At 51.0% G+C, this 18,254-nt stretch overlaps 1 protein-coding gene across 2 annotated transcripts in view; it reads left to right on the plus strand.

Annotated features, from left to right (window-relative positions):
• Positions 1-348: 348 nt before the first annotated feature.
• dgkzb (diacylglycerol kinase, zeta b) overlaps positions 349-18,254 on the plus strand; it is a 38,726-nt gene continuing 20,820 nt past the window's right edge. For both annotated transcript variants that reach the window (XM_040037350.1, XM_040037357.1), the window contains exon 1: positions 349-1,200. In XM_040037350.1, the coding sequence (XP_039893284.1) occupies positions 1,013-1,200 (188 nt within the window). In that variant the 5' untranslated portion in view covers positions 349-1,012. The remainder of the gene's footprint in view (positions 1,201-18,254) is intronic.

Below are 18,254 nucleotides of genomic sequence, written 5' to 3' on the forward strand. Positions count from 1 at the left end.
ACCCGGCTCATCCTGCAGTTCCACCTCGGAGCGGGAACCCAGGGGACGAAGCCGCCGCGTGCACGTAGCGAAGATCTGTGCGTGGGCCTCGCTGTGGCCGCGCGACCTCCACTTCACTGCGGTTCGCTCTCGCTCGCGCCTCTCCTCTCGGTGTGGGCTGCTTTGCAATCTTTATGTAAAACCTATATGTGGGAGGGCAGCGCTGCCGAGAGCAGCTGCAGACATGTGATCCAAGTGAGAGGCAGCAAAAGCTGATCGCACCGTGTTGGTGTTGGACTCCTCAGACCTGCCGGCTGCTTCTCGGACCTCTCTCTGTTTCAGCTACAACTGAAGGAGGAGGAGGAGGAGGAGGAGTGAGCCCGAGCCTCAGCTGCTGCTGCTGGAGAGGAGAAAATGAGTTCATTTCCTCTCTCTCTCTTTTAAACAGCTGTACAGTGGCTGAAGCGCCAGCAGGTGGCAAAAGCACTCACCTCTCTGCCCTCAGCCAATCAGAGGCAGGCAGCTGGGGAGTGGGTGGGACAAAAGAAAAGGAGAGGGAGAACCACAGAGCTGAGATAAAAAGTAAAGAGAAGAGAGCAGAGACGCGACTCCGAGGAGAGGAACGGGAGCAGCAGCTGCTCGGCAGAGAGGGAGGAGAAGGAGACAAGGAGAGAAGGGAGGAGGAAAGGAGGAGCTCCTTCCACACTGAAGCGTTTGTTTCTCTGTTAAACTTCCTGGAAATGGAGCTGTGCTCAGAGGAGCGCAGACAGGCTTCCTCTGGCTGAGAGGGTTAGGAGGAGGAAGGAAGCCAGTTTAGAGTGAAGCTGCCCCCACCTCCTCCACCTCCCTCCTCCTGTCACAAAGAGAAGCGTCGATCTTTGCTTCCTGCTGCTGAGAGGAGACGCGCGGAGGTCTGCAGCTGAAGCACTTCCTGTGTTTGTGAGGGTGGAAAGTTGCGCGTGGAAAGTTAAGCGGCTGTGGCGATGGCCGGCGGCAGCTCAGAGCTGATCCCAGAGCAGCACTGAGCACGAGCATGGAGGAGCAGCCGCCGCCGCCGCAGGAGGAGGAGGAGGAGGAGCGTGCTCCGCTACAGGATGGAGGAGAGGAGTCCACCTCCACGTCTTCAGCCTCCAACGCAGAGCTCCCCCGGGCGACCCCGGCCCCCACCTGCCAGCACAACAGCAGGACCTTCACGGGCCTGAGGATCTTCTGCAGGAGGAGGTGAGTGTCTCCTCCCGCTGCTCCACGCGTACGTCTCCGGGTCAGCAGCAAGTTTTCTTTTAAACAGTCAAACTTTTTATCAGTGACACACGGGGAGCCAATCAGAGCGCACGGACAGAGTAAACTGATGGTGGTAACGCAGCTTTTTATGACCCTGTGTGCGGCTGGGTGTCACGATCGCTCGCAGATCGCGTGTCTAAGCGTCCGACACAAACGCAAAGGTCAATCGGTCAGCAGAAAGCCTGCACTTTGACCCCCGACGCTTCCACTCATGCCGACTGACGCCGGAGCCAGGATTCTCCGGCTCGTCTTTGCTTTTCAGGTTTCGTCTTTTGCTCCCACGCTGACACATCTGATCCAGATCAGCATTTATAACGGAGGAAACCAGATTAGTCGATTACTCTGCAGCTTCTTCTTAAATCATAAGGTCTCAGTTAGAAATGCTCGTGTGTGATTAAAGCGAGCGTGTTGGATTAAACGCGGCTGACAACACTTTGTTTTTCTTGTGTTATATGAAACCTTTCAGCACTGATTCAGGACAAACGTCCCTTCATATCTGAGCAGTTTTCAAAACCGTTCATTGCTGAATGTTTGAGTTCATTCATCGAGATTCTCAGACGTCTGAAGTTTGAGTGAAGTGCAGTGAACCGAGGGAAATCTGGAGAACACCTCCCTCAGAGATTTCCACACGTATTCACTTCAGTACTGAAAGCGACGTAGGTGCACGAAAACACGCAAAATCCACGCCGTGCTGTTTCCCTCAGCTCTCATTCATTCAGAGCTCATCCAGATGTTCTCAGCTGGACAGATGAACTCTGAGCTGAAGGAGCCGCTGCTCGTATCGGCGAGGCCTCGCTTCCACGGTTTCACGTCTGCAGACGCCCGGCGATGGCCGTGACGCTCACCTGATGTGACAAAGTGGGTTCAAATGACCAAGAAGAGTCCTTTCAAAATAAAAGCCAGCTCCTGACGCTGGCCTTATTACCAGACTAAATGAAAAACAGTCTTAAATGTCTGGAATTACGGGTTTATTGGTTTCTGGTGTGAACGGCGTGCTCTCTGTGGGCTGAACCAAATCAGCCAGTCCAAAGTTTTGGGGTTTCGGGGCCGTTTGTGGTCACGTTTGATGGAAATGTGATGATGCTGGAGGGGGAGGTGTTAAACTAAAAGCAGATCAGTAACAGCTGCAGGCTGTAAATATGGATTTATAAACATAGCATGTAACTCAGATTCTCGGTGGAAAATAGTGTGAATCGTCTGCAGTCCCACTCCAGAGTCCCTTCGTATTTTCTCTGTTTTTGTGGTTTTCGCCATGGCGGCGGTGGCGCTCGTCCAGATGTGGCTGCGGGCTTTCAGACGGCGTGATGATTCACAGATTAGAGACATGAGTGTCGATTCATTAAGAGCTCCTAACCTGCTGCTGTTCACGCCTCTGCACAGGAAGTGAGGCGTCACGCGGCGGCTCGAAGTAAAGACTCTGCTGCCAGAGTTCCTTCACAATTTGACTGTTTCTTGTGGTTTTCAGCATGTAAAGCGCCGAGCTCAGAAACGATAGCGAAACTCGGCCGATGCAGTTTCATCGTTTTCTTCTGTCACTTCTTTCTTGCTTCGTCTCTCAGTTTTAAATAAACTTGATTGGTAGAAAAATTCTCCAGCAGAGTTTCAGCAGGTCGGATCAAAATGTTCATTTAATCTCGATGAGGGCTGACGAGTCTAAACCAGCGTCTCTTTGTACTTTTCTGCTTCACACGCTGTTACAGGTTCGGGTAAAGGTTTGAAGGTTTCCATCCTTGAATGTGTTTTTGCTCGGTGAACCTGTTCTGCTCTCAGAGTCTCCTCCACAGTCTGAGAGCAGGTGAAGCGAGGAGGAGCGGCGCAGGAAGCTCGTGTCATTTGTATGTGCGGCAGCTGACACCTGTGAGCCTTATTAGACAGGAAATACTGTTGTCACATGCTTAAAGTGGGCGTTGTCCATTTCCTGTACACACAATAATATACTCTTCCTACTCTCCGATGTCTGTGATGTCACAGGGAGACCCCTAATATGGTCATCTAAGTCAAGTAGCCTTTAAAGTGGGAGGATCCAGAGCAGCTGGTTTCAGACAGAGGATGAACTGAGGGTCATACAAAGAAGGCTTATTCTGATCAGCGACTGATGTTTGACGTTGGACTCTGACGCCTCGGCATCAGCAGCCGAGTGATTCTGATCCCAGATCAGTTTTGTAATGTTATATTTAAAACATTTTATAGGAGGACGAAGCGCACCGACAGGCACGGGTTCATTTCTGTACTTTTGTTCTTGTGCTCCGTTAGAGTAGCTCCGCCTTCTTTGAGCCCACTTACATCTCATTGGCCAGCTTTAGGAAGCCTGCCGAGGGGCTTATATATATATATATGTAAACCAATCAGAGAGCGAGTGAAGTGGTTTGCACAGATTTTTTGTCTTTGCTATGTTTGAATGTGATTTAGGTGTCGGGCGGTTTTAACAGGAAGTGCTTGCTGCTGTATTTTTAATAACAGTGAATCAGGCTCGTCAGCGACCCCGTGTCGCACATCGAGGACACGCATCACGTGGATGTTTCCAGCCGTCAGACTTCCTCTTCGATGGGCTGAGCTCTGAGTAACGCGGAGCGTGCGTGTTAGTCAGCCTCGTCTCCGTTTTCACGGAGATGAAGTCGGACAGAACTCGCAGTCACACAGCGAGACGCCAAATAAAAGGAGGGAATTACAGCGTTACAGCATGGCTCAGGGGCTTTTATTTTGAAGTGAAAGAGCTGGACGGCGAGCTGGATACGCTCGCCTGTGAATAAAAAGGTAACAAGTGCAGATTTAAGTTCAGTCAGGTGGTCTGTTTAATCTCCCAGCGATCTCCCACGGTCCTCTAATTATAGCTGCTATTAATGGATTGGCAGAGAAATTAATTAAAAGAGGTCATTTTTAGGGCCTGGTGGGAGTGTTTCACTGCACAGGAGGAGGAGAGGATTCAATCTGCAGCTCTCTGAGGACAGAGCGGAGAGGAGGAAGTGGAGGACTCCTCCTCCTCCTCCTCTCTGGAAGCAGCCAAGGGCTTTAAAGGACGCCACTGTGATGTTTCTTCTCTTGTTGAAAATGTAAGAAGAGTCTAAAATGCACAAAAGCAAACAAACAACCGCAGCGTGGCGCATCCACCCGGCCTCCGCCAGCCTCACAGCTCACTATTTAGATGTGTGGAGGTAAATACTCCTCCACCCTCTAAGCTCATCCACCCTGGTGACTGTGGAGCAAGTCTCCACCTGACACAGAAACCGGTACTCCATCAGCTCGCTGTCCCCTGCTGGGACGTCCACCTGCTCAGGTTTGAGCAGGAAATGCACCTTCTTCCAAACCCCCACCTCAGAGGTGGAGCACGCTCTGCAGAGCCTGTGCTGGGCGGAGATTGGCTGGACCCATGATTGAGCTCTGAGAGCTTCCCTGCAGTTCGCTGGATTCTTGCTCTTTGTTAGCCGTTACATAACGCTGCAGGTCGCATGCTGACTGAGAGGTTGGCGGTTGGATTCCTGCCGGGCGTCTCGGGGCAGCACGATGAGCCTCGCAGCGGTACGGCGTGGATCAGTGACGCCAGCAGCGCTTTCCCGTCTTCAGTGTGTGAGCATGTCGACCTTCATGGCACTGAAATCACAGCAGGCGTGTTCGGCTGCAGATGCGTCTCAGTCTGGGTGAAAGCAGTAATCCACTCTCAGACTCGGGTTTCCTCCACAGGGTGCAGCTTCGTGTTGTTGTACACTTCTCGGACAGGACCTCAGCGCCCTGATTCGCTCACACCAGAGGCGCCTTCGTTTTAGCTCATGCTTTCCTGAAGCTGTGGTCATTCAGTCACAGGAGTGGTGTCGCTGACGGTTCGGCGTGCACACCTGTGTGCAGTTAGAAAACACGTGTAACATCTTCAGGTCCAGCTCCCAGTCTGGACTCTCCTGAGCTGTGTGTGACAGGATGTCAAAGGTCACGGCACTTTATAGGACGTGATCCGCCGGCGTCAGCAAACCAGGGAAATAAAGGGCTTTAGGAGCGTGTTTGTTCTCCGTCGTACGTAAAGACGAGCGTGCTACAAAACAAAGCACGCTGCAGCCGTCACACCTTCGTCTGTGCTTTATTTTGCCTTTAAGGACTTTGATTTGGACTTTTTATCAAACACACTGACCTCTGGGAAAAAACACGATTACAGTTTGAGCCAAACAGCTTCATTCAGATCAGCTCATAACATGTTTATATATAAGCAGCGTCCTCCAACAACACAGGCTGAATGAGAGGAGCAGCCGCCATCCACAGAGGTGAAGCAGAGAGAGGCAGGTGGAGAAGAGCGGAGGGAAAGGGAAGGTTTAAAGATGGCGCTGCTGTGGTGGTTGGCGGCGGTGGAGGCCAGCTGAAGGTGCTCGGATGTTCGTGGCTGGTCTGAGCATGTGCAGAGCAGGGAGGGCGGAGCTGGGACTGACGGCTCCACGTCAGTGTCTAAATGTAATCGTTTTTCACTCCACAGTCTGCCGCTGTGAAGCTGTGGACAGCATAACAGGAACACGTCCATGGACTTCAGCGTGAGATCGTAAATCTGTGACGATGATGATGCAGTGTGTGCGGTCGGGTTCAGACATGTTTAATAAAGCTGACGATGAAGGTCAGCTGGGTCCTAACTTTAACTTAAGCCTGACCCCAGACGCTGCTGCTGCTGCTGCTTCCCTCTGTGCTTCTCAGGTGCCTCCTATCTGGTTTCACTGAGGCCACGCCCCCACCTGTGACATCACCCCTCCTTTCACAACTGACAGATAATGGAAAACACCTGCTGTGATATTACAGAGGAAGGCGGGGCCAAATGGTTGCGTGTGCTTTCCCACAGCTGGAAGCAGCCACGATGAGTTCAGTCTGCCAGGTTCAGATCGCTGCCTCTGATCTGATTGGACGAGAACAAAAAGGGGTTGGTACTCTGGAGACAAACCAGTTAGGACGTCTGTCGTCATGAGCTGTTTGTGGCCTGAGACAGGTCACTGCCCTGCTGCCATGACGATAATGATGATGATGATGGTTTCATACACAACAGACTAAACACCGTCACTGTGGCGAGCAAAAGCTGAACAGGTGACAGTGATCTCCAGATTATTATCAGTAACTAGACTCCGCCCCCACAGGTGAAACCTAAGCTCTGGGTCAAAGGTTATTGAACCCAAACTTTACTACAACGTCACAAAGCGGGGATAAAAATAGAACGTGAGACTAAAGCTGAGACGTTCTGCTGTGGGCGGAGAATATGCCAGGAATGCAGAGCAGCCGCCATGACATCACACGCCCTGCAAAGTCAAAGGTTAAAACACGCTGTTCAGTCAACTTTATTCATACTGCACCAGATCACAGCAGCAGTCAGCTGAAGGCTCCGCCTCCTTTCTACACTTAAATACTGTAGGAACGACACGTAGGCCTGCAGCTGAGAGCGAAGTGCTCTCGCCTGCTGACGAGCCCTGAAAGTTTACCCACAATGCACTCTGCCACGCTTCCTCCAGTGCATCGTCAGAAACGGATCGAACATCATCGTCAGGATGATGTCACGCTGAGACTGATCTCTGGTCGGTCACTCGAGCGCACGTCTGGCTCTTCGCGTCCATGCAGTATTTATTGTAAGTCGGCCTCACGCCCTGCACCTCACGCTGACACCGCGAGCAGCAGCGGACAGACGTCCTGCCGCAGCCACACTCGCCGCTCCGTCCGGGTGTCGGGTGTCACGGCCGGGTGGAAAGCCTCAATGCCTCGGGGTGATGTCGGCCAGGAGACAAATATGTCGCCTGTTCGCACCGGCTCAGGTGTGTTTCCGTGGGAGTTTTCTGCTCACGCTCAAAAACTTTCCACACATTCGGAAAATATCTGCACGCGTGTGTGAGGATTTTTAGGAATCGCGCTTATCTGGAAAACCAGAAGAACAGGAAGCACGCGACTCGGATCAGGCCGCCGGCCTTATCGTTCCGCTGTCCGCAGACCCAATCAGATAAACTCGACTCACAACAAAGCAGATTCCTGCCAAAACATTAAGCACGGACATAGACGGGCTGAAGTCAGGTGGCGAAACAGATGAAAATGTAACCCTCTGCTTCCTCACAGAGCAGTGAAAGTTTCCACTGACATTTCTCATCCGTGGGATAATAAAGGTCTGTTCTATCTTCAGGGCTCAGGTCAGATTCTCTGAGATCCTTCGAGGTCAGAGGTCGCACGTGTCTCTGTTCGTGACCAAGTGCGTCGTCACATCCGTCCTCTGCCGTTTCCATGATTTTTAGGACTCGTAAACATCAGGGCTGTTACTGACTGATAAGGGGCGTCCTCACCCGAGGATCCGCCGCACACGCCACGCGCCGTGGCTCAGGTGCTGAGCGTTGCTGGTCACAAAGAGCGTGCTGCACCAGAAGCCTCGCTGTCATTGCTTTAGTCGTGAGCCGGTTACTGCGGTTGCCCGTGGTTTGCAGGGAAGACGCTGACTAATGCTGACTTACAAAGAACGACGCCGCCGCCACAAACCTCGGCCGCCGCCCTTCAGAGTAAATGCAGTCCCTACTGAAACCATTTTAGATGATGAGACTCTTACTTTGAAGGCGAGCGGCCTCGCAGCGGGGCAGTCGGCGTCCACATACACTGCAGGTTTCATACCAGCAACCCACGGTTACCAGGAGACGCCGACATCACAGCGCTGTGTGTGTGTGTGTGTGTGTGTGTGTGACAGTGTGTGTGTGTGTGAGTGTGTGTGTGTGTGTGTGTGTGTGAGTGTGACAGTGTGTGTGTGTGTGTGTGTGTGTGTGTGACAGTGTGTGTGTGTGTGTGTGTGTGTGTGTGTGTGTGACAGTGTGTGTGTGTGTGAGTGTGTGTGTGTGGTGTGAGTGTGACAGTGTGTGTGTGTGTGTGTGTGTGTGACAGTGTGTGTGTGACAGTGTGTGTGTGTGTGAGTGTGTGTGTGTGTGTGTGTGTGTGTGTGTGTGACAGTGTGTGTGTGTGTGTGTGTGACAGTGTGTGTGTGTGTGTGTGTGTGTGTGTGTGTGTGTGACAGTGTGTGTGTGACAGTGTGTGTGTGTGACAGTGTGTGTGTGTGTGTGACAGTGTGTGTCTCTCTGTGTGTGTGAGACAGTGTGTGTGTGTGACAGTGTGTGTCTCTGTGTGTGTGTGAGACAGTGAGTGACAGTGTGTGTGTGTGTGTGTGTGTGTGTGTGTGTGTGAAAGTGTGTGTCTCTCTGTGTGTGTGTGACAGTGTGTGTGTGTGTGTGTGTGTGTGTGTGTGTGTGTGGACCCAGGGATTACACAGACCCATTTCCTTGCTATCTTTGCCCGTCACTGCCCTGTTTCTATAAATAGTCGGGTCCAGGAGGGCGACGCAGCCAATGAGCTCAAACTCTCATGTCCTCACTTCAGCCGTGCGTCTGCAGGCAGGTGAGCGCGTTACCTCCCGTTACCTCCCATTACCTCCCGTTACCTCCCGTTACGTGGGGTTGTTTAACCGGCCGTGGGGTCAGAAACATACCTGATCACACCACAAGATGGCAGCACAGCATCGTGGCTCCTGAGCTGATGGAGGAGAGAAGAAGCTGTGTTTCCCGGGTGAGAGGGAGCTGCAGTGATGCAGTTATGGATCTGATGTGATTGTGTATTTACTGCTCACATAATTAGTTTACTCGCCGTCCTCTCGCTCTGAAAGCTAATCGTTCACTCTCTCCGTGTCTGGGCTCAGTTTCCCTCGCTGTGAAAGCAGAGCAGCCGGCGCTCCTGAAGCCGGCATTATTTAAAGGGAATCTGATACGGAGGAGTAAAGGATTAAGCAGGAAGAGAGGAGCCTCCTCTCGTGCACAGCATCAGATCAATACAGGAAACACTTTTTATCCTCCGCTTTATGTCCGAGCTCCAGGAGAACACAAACGACCCAGTGACCAATCGGAGATAAGCCTCGCCTTACCTGAAGCTACACACCTGTTCTTCTAGCATGCTGGAAGCCTCTCAGTAAAGTTTATAGCAGCTGCACCTCTCTAAAGTCTGCCCCCTGGTGGTGAGTTTAATGTTTGCGCTGGGTGATGACAGAAAGCCGCTTTAACCTCCTAGGACCTGGCGTCCACATATGTGGGCCTCACATTTTGATATGCACACTTACAGGACATCATATAAACAAATATCCTCATGTGGCTCTCATTTTTCTTAAAAACAAAAATCTGGTAATTCTTTGTTTTTACATTCATCAGGTCTCAATCAGCCCAGATAACAAAGAAAAATTAAAAATGCTGCCATGAAAGAGTTCGGGTCTTAGGAGGTTAAAGGACAAGCGAACATTTTTGTACTGTCTGTTACTGCAGACCTGTTTCTGCCCTGGTTCAGGCACTCATGTGCTGCACGACTGATCATTTCTGCAGTTAGCCTTTCATTCCAGCTCGGATCATCACTTTAACCACTTCCAGCTGAAGCTTTTGATCACTGTTAATCTTTACAATGAGAAAGAAAAATGGACTAAAGCACGTCAGAAATGCAGGTTTTTTTTAACTAGAAAGTCTTAATTTAATTATGTCTGTTTGTTTGTTTTTATGTAAATATTTGAACTAAATCACAACATAAAAATTCAGTTTTTATTAATTTATTAGAAGTGGCCCACCTGCAGTACCGTCACAGCTCACTGGGGGGCTGCAGGCCGCACGTTGGAACCACCAGAGGGACTATTCAAGCACAAAGCAGCATTGTTTCTACGTGCTTCTGTTTCTGAAACAGACAGCGTGATTTATTTATTCATATAAGTGTTTTACTGTTTCTGTAGAGGACTTTGATCAGCTGTTAGTTTGAGAGCTGCTGCTAGAAGGAGAGGAAGACGTGAGCGGTGGAGGAGCTCAGCGCTGGCAGTAATCTGCTGAGCGAGCAGGTCGATGATCCGGCCGCAGCAGGAGGCGCTGATCTTTTAAGCCTCTTCCAGGTTTCAGGTCTGTCTGCTTATGTAAGCGCAGCGGCGGGGAGGACGTCAGGAGCGCTCGCAGGACGGGAACGTGTCAAACGCCACAAGCCTCGTCAGGGCAGATCTGTTCTGTGTGACGGGACGTTCCAGGCTGATAAATCGGCTCTGGAGGACGGAATACTGCCGATGACTCAAAGTTTAAATGAACGGCGCACATACTGCAGTTCCTCTGATGTGCAGCAGAGGCAGCAGTGAGTCAGTCCCCATAAACATGTTTGCAGCCTGATGCACAATAATTTGAAGTTTGGATTATTATGTTTTTTGTGTCCCTTCATCAGGAGATCATGTGACAGCTGCAGGGAGTCACGTGATGTGAAAGTGTGTTTGCAGATATATATTTTAAATCTGACTTTTAGTAAAATGACATTGCTCCGGTTGCCAAGCTGCTCACAGCGTAGAAACGACAAAAGCAAGAGAAGCTGATTATTTGACGACATCTCATCATCTAATTAGCGGCGGCGGGACTGGGGTTTACAATGAAGACAAAGAGGAGCACGCTCAGTGCATGTTTGGACAAATTAATATGCGGCCTGGCTTCCTGTTTTTCTTTTTTTTAAATTGGATCCATAATGCAGCAGCGGCCGGGCCTTGAAGTGTTAATGAAGAGTATTCTGGGATGTTGGAGTGGGGCCGGCGGCTCCATTCATCTCCAGGTGATCACAAAAGGACGCCTGAGCAGCGGCTCCCGGGCGAGCCGGCCCAGGGTCGGCCACTCGGCCCGTCCTGCAGCGCAGGGCGGCGTGATGCTGCTCTCAGATCAGATTTATCTCCTGGGTTATTTTAAAGCAGCGGCAGCAGCTTAGCGCCTCCCTCCTCGCTCTGCCTGTCAGTGCGTCTCTCCTCTTCATCCCTGCAGGACCGCCTGATGCCTCCTCTCAGGTTGTATCGAACTGAACTCGCCTGTCGCCGTCTGCTCTTTCTCTTTAGCTTCTCGTGTTTTTGTGGCTGTGAAGAAGCTGGTTTAGTTGTGTGTTAAGCTGCTGGACCACCTCAGCTGTGTGTGGCGTTAAATCAGTGGCAGATTACACTCGTTAGGCTGCTGTTTGCTCCAGCAGGTGTTTTTACTGCTCTGCTCTCAGGTGTATCTGCTGTTTGTCTGCTAACCCGGTGCTGTACCTTCACACCAAAGTGCCCGACAGCTGAGAGCCCGGGCTGAACACTCGTTTTTTTCCACTGTAGGATCTCTGTGATGTCACAGAGAGAGGATATTCTTAAACGTGCATGTTGTGACGTAACAGGACGGATTTCTATTTAAAGCTTTGCAGGAAGGATTGGCCAAAGTTGAAAAAGTGCACCAGAAACAGGAAACGGTCTTCGTTTCCATGGTTTCACTAATGCTCAAAGAAAACGGCGAGCGTTTGAAAACAAGTTGGCGTCTTCCAGGAAAACTACGGGAACCTATTGTGACCCCCAGCAGCCACTGACTGACCAATCAGGGCCCAGACAGGCTCTTACTCCCCTGAGCCCGCAGCATCACGTCTAACGTGGACTGTGGTCACACGACTGCAAAACCTGACCCGACCTCTGACCTCTGCAAAGTCACGATCCTCATCTTCTCAGAGACCCGCCCCCTGCTGGACAGTGGAGCGAATGTTCGCAGGACCGAGTCACCTGCGTGACGTCACCTGTGGCGGCGACATGCCCGTGATTACTGGTGTTCGCTCGGCGACAGACGAGGCTGCTCGCTCCGTGGTTATTCTCAGTTTGCACACGCAGAGCAAACCCGCCGCCGGCCCCACACAGGCACAGGTTTCCATTTATAGCACAGAGATTAAACTTTATTTATAAAACCTTTATTGAGATTAAACGGTTCAGATTACATCACTGAGACGTGTGCTCACGAGCAATGACAGCAACAGCTTCAAAGTGGCCCTTTCCATCCTCGGACGAGCAGAGCAGCTCTGCTTTGTTTTATGCAGCCTTTCAGGTCGACCCTGTCCCCCTTTCTTGTGATTGGCTGCCCCTCTCTGTGACATCATCGAGATGCAACAGTAGAAAGAAACTGGAAAAAAAAGAGTGTTCAGAAAAACCAGCATGGCAACAAACAAATACCAACACAAAGCCCGATGTCAGGATGTGTCCGTCCATCTTTGATATACAGTCTGTGTTGGTTATGACACGCCTCCACGGGACGTTTGACACAGACGAGCAGCTGAAGCGCGACACGTGGAGGCTCCAACCTCAGCTTCTTATCGTGCATCAGGTTTTGGTTACTGGAAGCTGCTTTCTGTTTCTGTTGCCATTGACTGACAGCAGCAGACAGACTCGTCTATTTATAGAAACACCTCCTCACTTACCTGTTACCTGTCTGAGCGGTCAGGTGACCCAGTCGGCAGTTACACAGGTAACGTGACACCGAGGCAGCAACAGGTGATCAAATACTCGAGTACGAGCTCCAGCACGTGAGGGGAGACGTGGACGCGGTTACTTCAGGCTCTGCTGCAGACGGAGGGTCTCTCTGAGCGGCTGATAAAACACGTCTGCACAGCGCGTGCGTCAGAATCAGTACAAGAAACCAGTCTCCTCATTTCTATCCTCGGGCAGAACGTGACCCGGTGATGGAAACACCCTCAGGGACCAATCAGAGATAAGCCCCACCTTCATCTGAGGCTACACACCTTCTTTACCGTCTTGTGCCATGCAGCATGCAGAGCCACGCTGCATGTGTTTCAGTGACGGAGGTCTTTAAAGTCAGAGTATGGGGAGGCATAAAACTCTGCCCCCTGGTGGTGAGTGTAAAGTTTGCACAGGGTAATTACAGAAAGGAGAAAGGATGAACTGGTATGAACATTTTTATACTTTAAACCTTTTTCTGCCCTGAGGAAGCTAAAACAGCGCCCCCTGGTGGCTGTGCACCACTTAGACCACCTAAAGAAACCGTTTAAACCTGAGATTTCTCGCCATGCACAGGTGTCATGAAGCCTGAGCATCAGGCTGTGAACATGTTAGACATGGCAGTCTGTGGAGGCTGACTCACTGCTGCCTCTGCTGGACGTCAGAGGACCTGCAACTTCCTGTTGTAGTGTGGCTCCTCCTCCTGATTTTAAAAGCGTGGCTTTTTAAAACCGTGTAGAAAGTAAAACCTGAACGTCTGCTCTCTGCAGTAAAAGCACCGTCTGCTGACAGCGATGTCAGCGTCACGTCTAATTACCGCACTATTTGTTTACAGGGCGAGAAGCCAGCAGGTAGTCGTGGCGGTAATTACTGCTGTTGTGTGTGTCACAGCGGCGATGACAGGTCCCTGTTGTCGTGCCGCTCCCTGTGGTGAAAAGCCCACACTCCCTCTCTGCCTCGTTTATAATTCATGCTGCTCTGGTCCTGGCGGGTCAGGCCGGGGGGGGGGGTAACCCGAGCTCATCTCACACAGCCGGCACAGGGCGGTCCCATCAGAGGTGTGGTGTGACGCAGAACGAGGCCTAGTTTTGATTTCGATGCGTTCCAGTAAGTCAGAGCGGCGTGACCGCACGGCCCATGAAAGCCTGCCGAGCCACTAAATGGTGCTGGGGGCAGGAAATCTGCCTCACCTGTGCACTTCCTGCTGTCACAGCAGCGTTTGTGATGAGGAGCCGGGTGGTTTCAGAAATGTTACTGATCCTATGACAGCGCACACACAGGCCTGACATCCTGAACACACACAAGTGCTGCTGTGCGTGTGGGCGGTCCTGGTTCTGCTCGCCAATGTGGGTCGTGATCCAGGACCGCCATCAGCAGCTGAGCGAGGGGCTGGTCTGAGAGGAGGTGTTGTTGTTGCAGATTTTATGGATTTTAGTGCGTCCTCTTCCTGTTTATCTGTTCTTGCTGTGTCTACGTCAGTGTGACCCTCTCCAGCAGCTCATCGTCCTCTGTTCTCATCATCACTGGTGAGGAAACGCAGCCCCCTGATTTCTCTGGGCTTATTTTTCCCACCTGGACTGCAGATATCGAGGCAGATAGTTTACAGATTTGAAATAAGATGATAAAAGTGGAAATTCAGCTTGGCAGGCAATTTATTTCTAAGCACTTTCAGAAAACTCCCAGCTGCCGTATACCTGACATGACAAACGAAAAACAGTAAGCACAAACAATCAAATCAGCACATTAGATTAAATTAAAGCAGGAAAGTCAGAGTCACACTGGGTCAAAAGTCAAGGAATAAAAATGGGTTTTAATTAGGGCTGCCACGATTAGTCGACTAGTCACGATTACGTCGACTATCAGAATCGTCGACGACTGATTTAATAGTCGACGCCTCGTTTGAAGCTTTGTAAGATCGCAAAAGACGCAGGAATAAGTAGCAGGATTTAAGAGTGTAATAACGGCCTGAAACAGAAGATGGCAGCACTGCATGTACAAGGATGCCAGCTGCCCTTAAACCCCGAAGAAGAAGAAGAAGCAGCTGTGTCCCAGAATTCATAGCGCGGCCCAGCTCAGTTTCCAACAATGGCGGCAGCTAGTTAGTTTTAATATTACTCTTATTATTCTTTCTGGGTCACATAATAAACGTTTAACATATTTCCAGGCGAGAATGTAGCTGTGTAAACCTCAAATATCGGCTCAGTTTATCAAGACACCGCATATTTTCAAAAGCGCTCCGACGTTTTCGGAGACGTCTGTTACCCACTAGCTCGATAGCTAGCCGGGGGCTAGGCTCACTAGAGCCGTGAGAACACCGGACTCCCGGCAAATCGTTTTCAAACCCACCGCCGTCTTTCGCTACTCAGGTTAAACATATATGAGTCACTTAGATAAATTAAAAATGTTATTGTTTGGCTTTTTTCAGTATTTTATTTGTTCCTGAGTAAATCGGTTTGGCTGAGATTAAAGTTATAGTTTTTACACAGCTGAATAAACATCAAGCAGACAGCTGATCATCAGAAGTGTGAGATGCTCCAGAATTTACTCCAGTGTCCTGTTATATTTTAGATAGAAGGAGTTTATTAAACTTCACCGAAACAATCTGCAAATTTCATTAAAATTTAACAAACTATTATCTTGTCTTTATTTTTAGTTAGCACCTTAAACACTTAAAGCTGTAAGCTAATGATAGTTATATAAGAGCAGATGCTGCTGGTGCAATAAGCTGTACGTTTACGTCCAATGGATGATGATCTGATTAGTCGACTATCAAAATAACCGTTTGTGGCAGCCCTAGTTTTAATGCATGCTTTAATAAATGGACAATGGAGGGACCTCTCTGATGTGCAGGGGCAGGTTAGCAGCTCGTCAGCTGACCTGAGAAACATGGGGGGGCAGTAAGGATGAAGGTGGGGGCAAGACCGTTTAAGCCTTTAAAAACAAACTCTAAGATATGCAGGCAGCCAGTGGAGTGAAGCCAGGATGGGAGTTATGTGCAGTCGTGCAGCAGCAGACAAGAGAGTATTACAGTAATCCAAACGAGATGAAGTAAAAGCATGGAGTACTGTTTCAAAATGCAGTCTGGATAAAATAGGTCTTACCTTTGCTGAGCGCCTTAAATGATAAAAACTGGACTTGACAGAGCCCTAATTTGCAGGTCCAATTTAAAACCAGTCCACCTTAAAACCAAAGTTAGTTTCAACAAGTTTAAAATACTCTGCCAGGGGTCCCAGATCAAAAGAGGAGGGATCACAAGGTCCGCTACGACCAAAAACAATCACCTCTGTTTTGCTTGAATCAGCATAACAGTGGAAGGTTGTTCCATGCCTTCTAAGGACGGCTGCCAAAGGCTGTAAATACAATGAAAAAGTCAGAGGCCCTAGAAATGAGCCCTGTGGGACCCCAAACTGAAGATGTTGTGGTCTACATGGTCACATGTGATTGGTCAGCAGACTGGAAAGCTTACAGAAAATCAGCGCCTGAGTTTTCATGTGCAGATGGATATTTGTGTGAATGTCGTTCATAGCCGGATGGTCCAGCAGCCGGTCTGTGCAAAGGCTTCAGGCACTGTGGTGGCTTCTAAACCACTGAACACTGGCAGGAGGCCTCAGACTCGTCCTGCAGCAGAAGCCCAAAACAGCCACACTCAGGTCGGTCGGGGTTCGATCCCCGGCTCCTACAACACCCAACCAAAAACACTGATGAAAGTGGGAGGAAACCGTCCATCGGTCCTCAATGTTTGAACAGGAGAAAGAAAAATCGGTCAGGATCGTCATCAACCCGGTGTTATCATAACACATCGGAACCAAGAAGATGATCACAGAAGATTCATCGGGTGAAACTTAGCTTGTTGGCTCGTTAACGAGGCCGTTCCAACAGATCAGGTGAAATGTTGTTTGTGTAGGAAACATTTCAGTCGCTGCAACGCTCATCGCTGACAACCCGCCTCAGGTCTGACATGTCTGCCGCCAAACCGAAAAGCTTTCAGCAGGAAAACTTTATTAACAAATATATAAAAGTCATGCGGCTAAAACATAACCTGCCTGACCTGTGACCTGTGAGGGGTTATCGGGGTTCGCCGCGCGTTACCTGAGGACGCCGCGCAACGTTTGAACGTGAGCTCGTTCTCAGAAAGCATCGACTGGTGCCAGCTCATCATGTTCCAGATCAAGATGCAGAAAACACAACCACAGCTCCGACCGAGAAATACGACACGCTGCAGTCACCCAGAGAAAACGGTGCTGGAGTGGCCACGCCCTCGGATGTTGGCCTCTCCACCCAGAGGTCTGGATGCTGCATGTGATGAAGATGAAGCTGCCTCACAGCGATGGGGGCTCCTCCTGCCCGATGAGTCTGAGCTCCACTTTGACTTTATTTGGTAAAAAACGACTCGTCTTTATTTTCCGTCACTTCCTGAAGCGTTTGCACGACCCTGCAGGCAAAGCAGCGCCTTTCCTCTCATAGTCCAGACCGCTCTGCGCTTCATGCTAACTGCTCTTTACGTCCAACAGCCACCAAGAAGCCTCTCAGACGTCGGCCTCACTGCAGTGTCCATAATGGACACTTTTTTTCGCCGTCACTTTAAGAGGAAGGATGCCGCTCTGCAGGAGGACGCGTCCAAATCCTGCCGCCAGCGGAGGCCCAGCGTTGCCGTGCCCACCAGCAAAGCTCGCCGAAGGTCCACAGTCGGGCTGCCTTCCTCCGCTCTAGCCCAGCGGCGTCGCTCCAGCGTCCAGCCGCCATCAGGGTCGCTGTGTGCTGGTGGGGGGCGTCTGGCAAAGACAGACTCCGGCAGCAGGTGGGCGGGGCACGGTCGCAGGCGCTCAAGCACTACCACGCCCAACCTCAACCCGAGGTTTGCCGTTTGCCGGAGAAAGGTGGGGAAGCTGCGGACGATCGACACCCACCTGCTGGGGCCGTCCATGCTGCTCGCCAGCCTGATCCAGATGGCTGAGGAAGACGAGGAGGAAGAGGGTGTGGGGGCGGGACGGCTGGCTGAAGAACAGCAGGTGGAGGTGATCAGCGGCGTCAACAACAGGAGGAGATTTTCACAAGCCAGCAGCCTCCTCTCAGATGGCGACGACAACAGCAGCCGTTTCTCCACCACTGACGACAGCCAATCAGAAACCAGCCAGCTGTCAGAGGCGGAGCAGTTGGCTGAGGAGGAGGAGAACACCTGCTCCCCTGATCCCCACTTCTCCCGAGCCTCTAGCCCGTCCGTGTCCTCCACTGCCACACTGGAGTTGATGAAAAAGACTCCCCCGCTGCCGTCGCCGTCCCGCCCGCTGATCCGGGCACCGCGCTGCCTCCGGAGGAATTCCTCTCAGGTGTTTACGGTAGACTCCTTCCCCTACGGCTGCTGCCGCACTTCCAGCCAAAGGAAGAGGAGAAGGATCTCCACCATCTCCAAAGCTGGGAGCCCCTGGCCTGGGAGAGGCCCGCCGTTGCCCAGCCGCAAGACCTCGGTGTACTACCTCAACCACCCGGGCTTCTACCGGGGCGCCGGCGCACTGAGCCCGCTGGGGCCTCGGGGCCATGACTCCTGCCTGGAGAGCTGGAGCGCCTTCCTGCTGTACGTAACCCGGCTCAGCAGAGCGAGAAGCTTCCTGTCTGACGGGTGCCGTGGATAACCGCAATAAATATCAAATACACAGTAACACATTTTAGAAAAAACAATAACAAATAATAAAATACACAAAAACTGAGCTGCTGTAATGTAAAACTTCTGTTAGCAAAG

This window comes from Simochromis diagramma, unplaced genomic scaffold (assembly GCF_900408965.1).
Source record: "Simochromis diagramma unplaced genomic scaffold, fSimDia1.1 OVJJ01000327.1, whole genome shotgun sequence".
Classification (NCBI taxonomy): Eukaryota; Metazoa; Chordata; class Actinopteri; order Cichliformes; family Cichlidae; genus Simochromis; species Simochromis diagramma.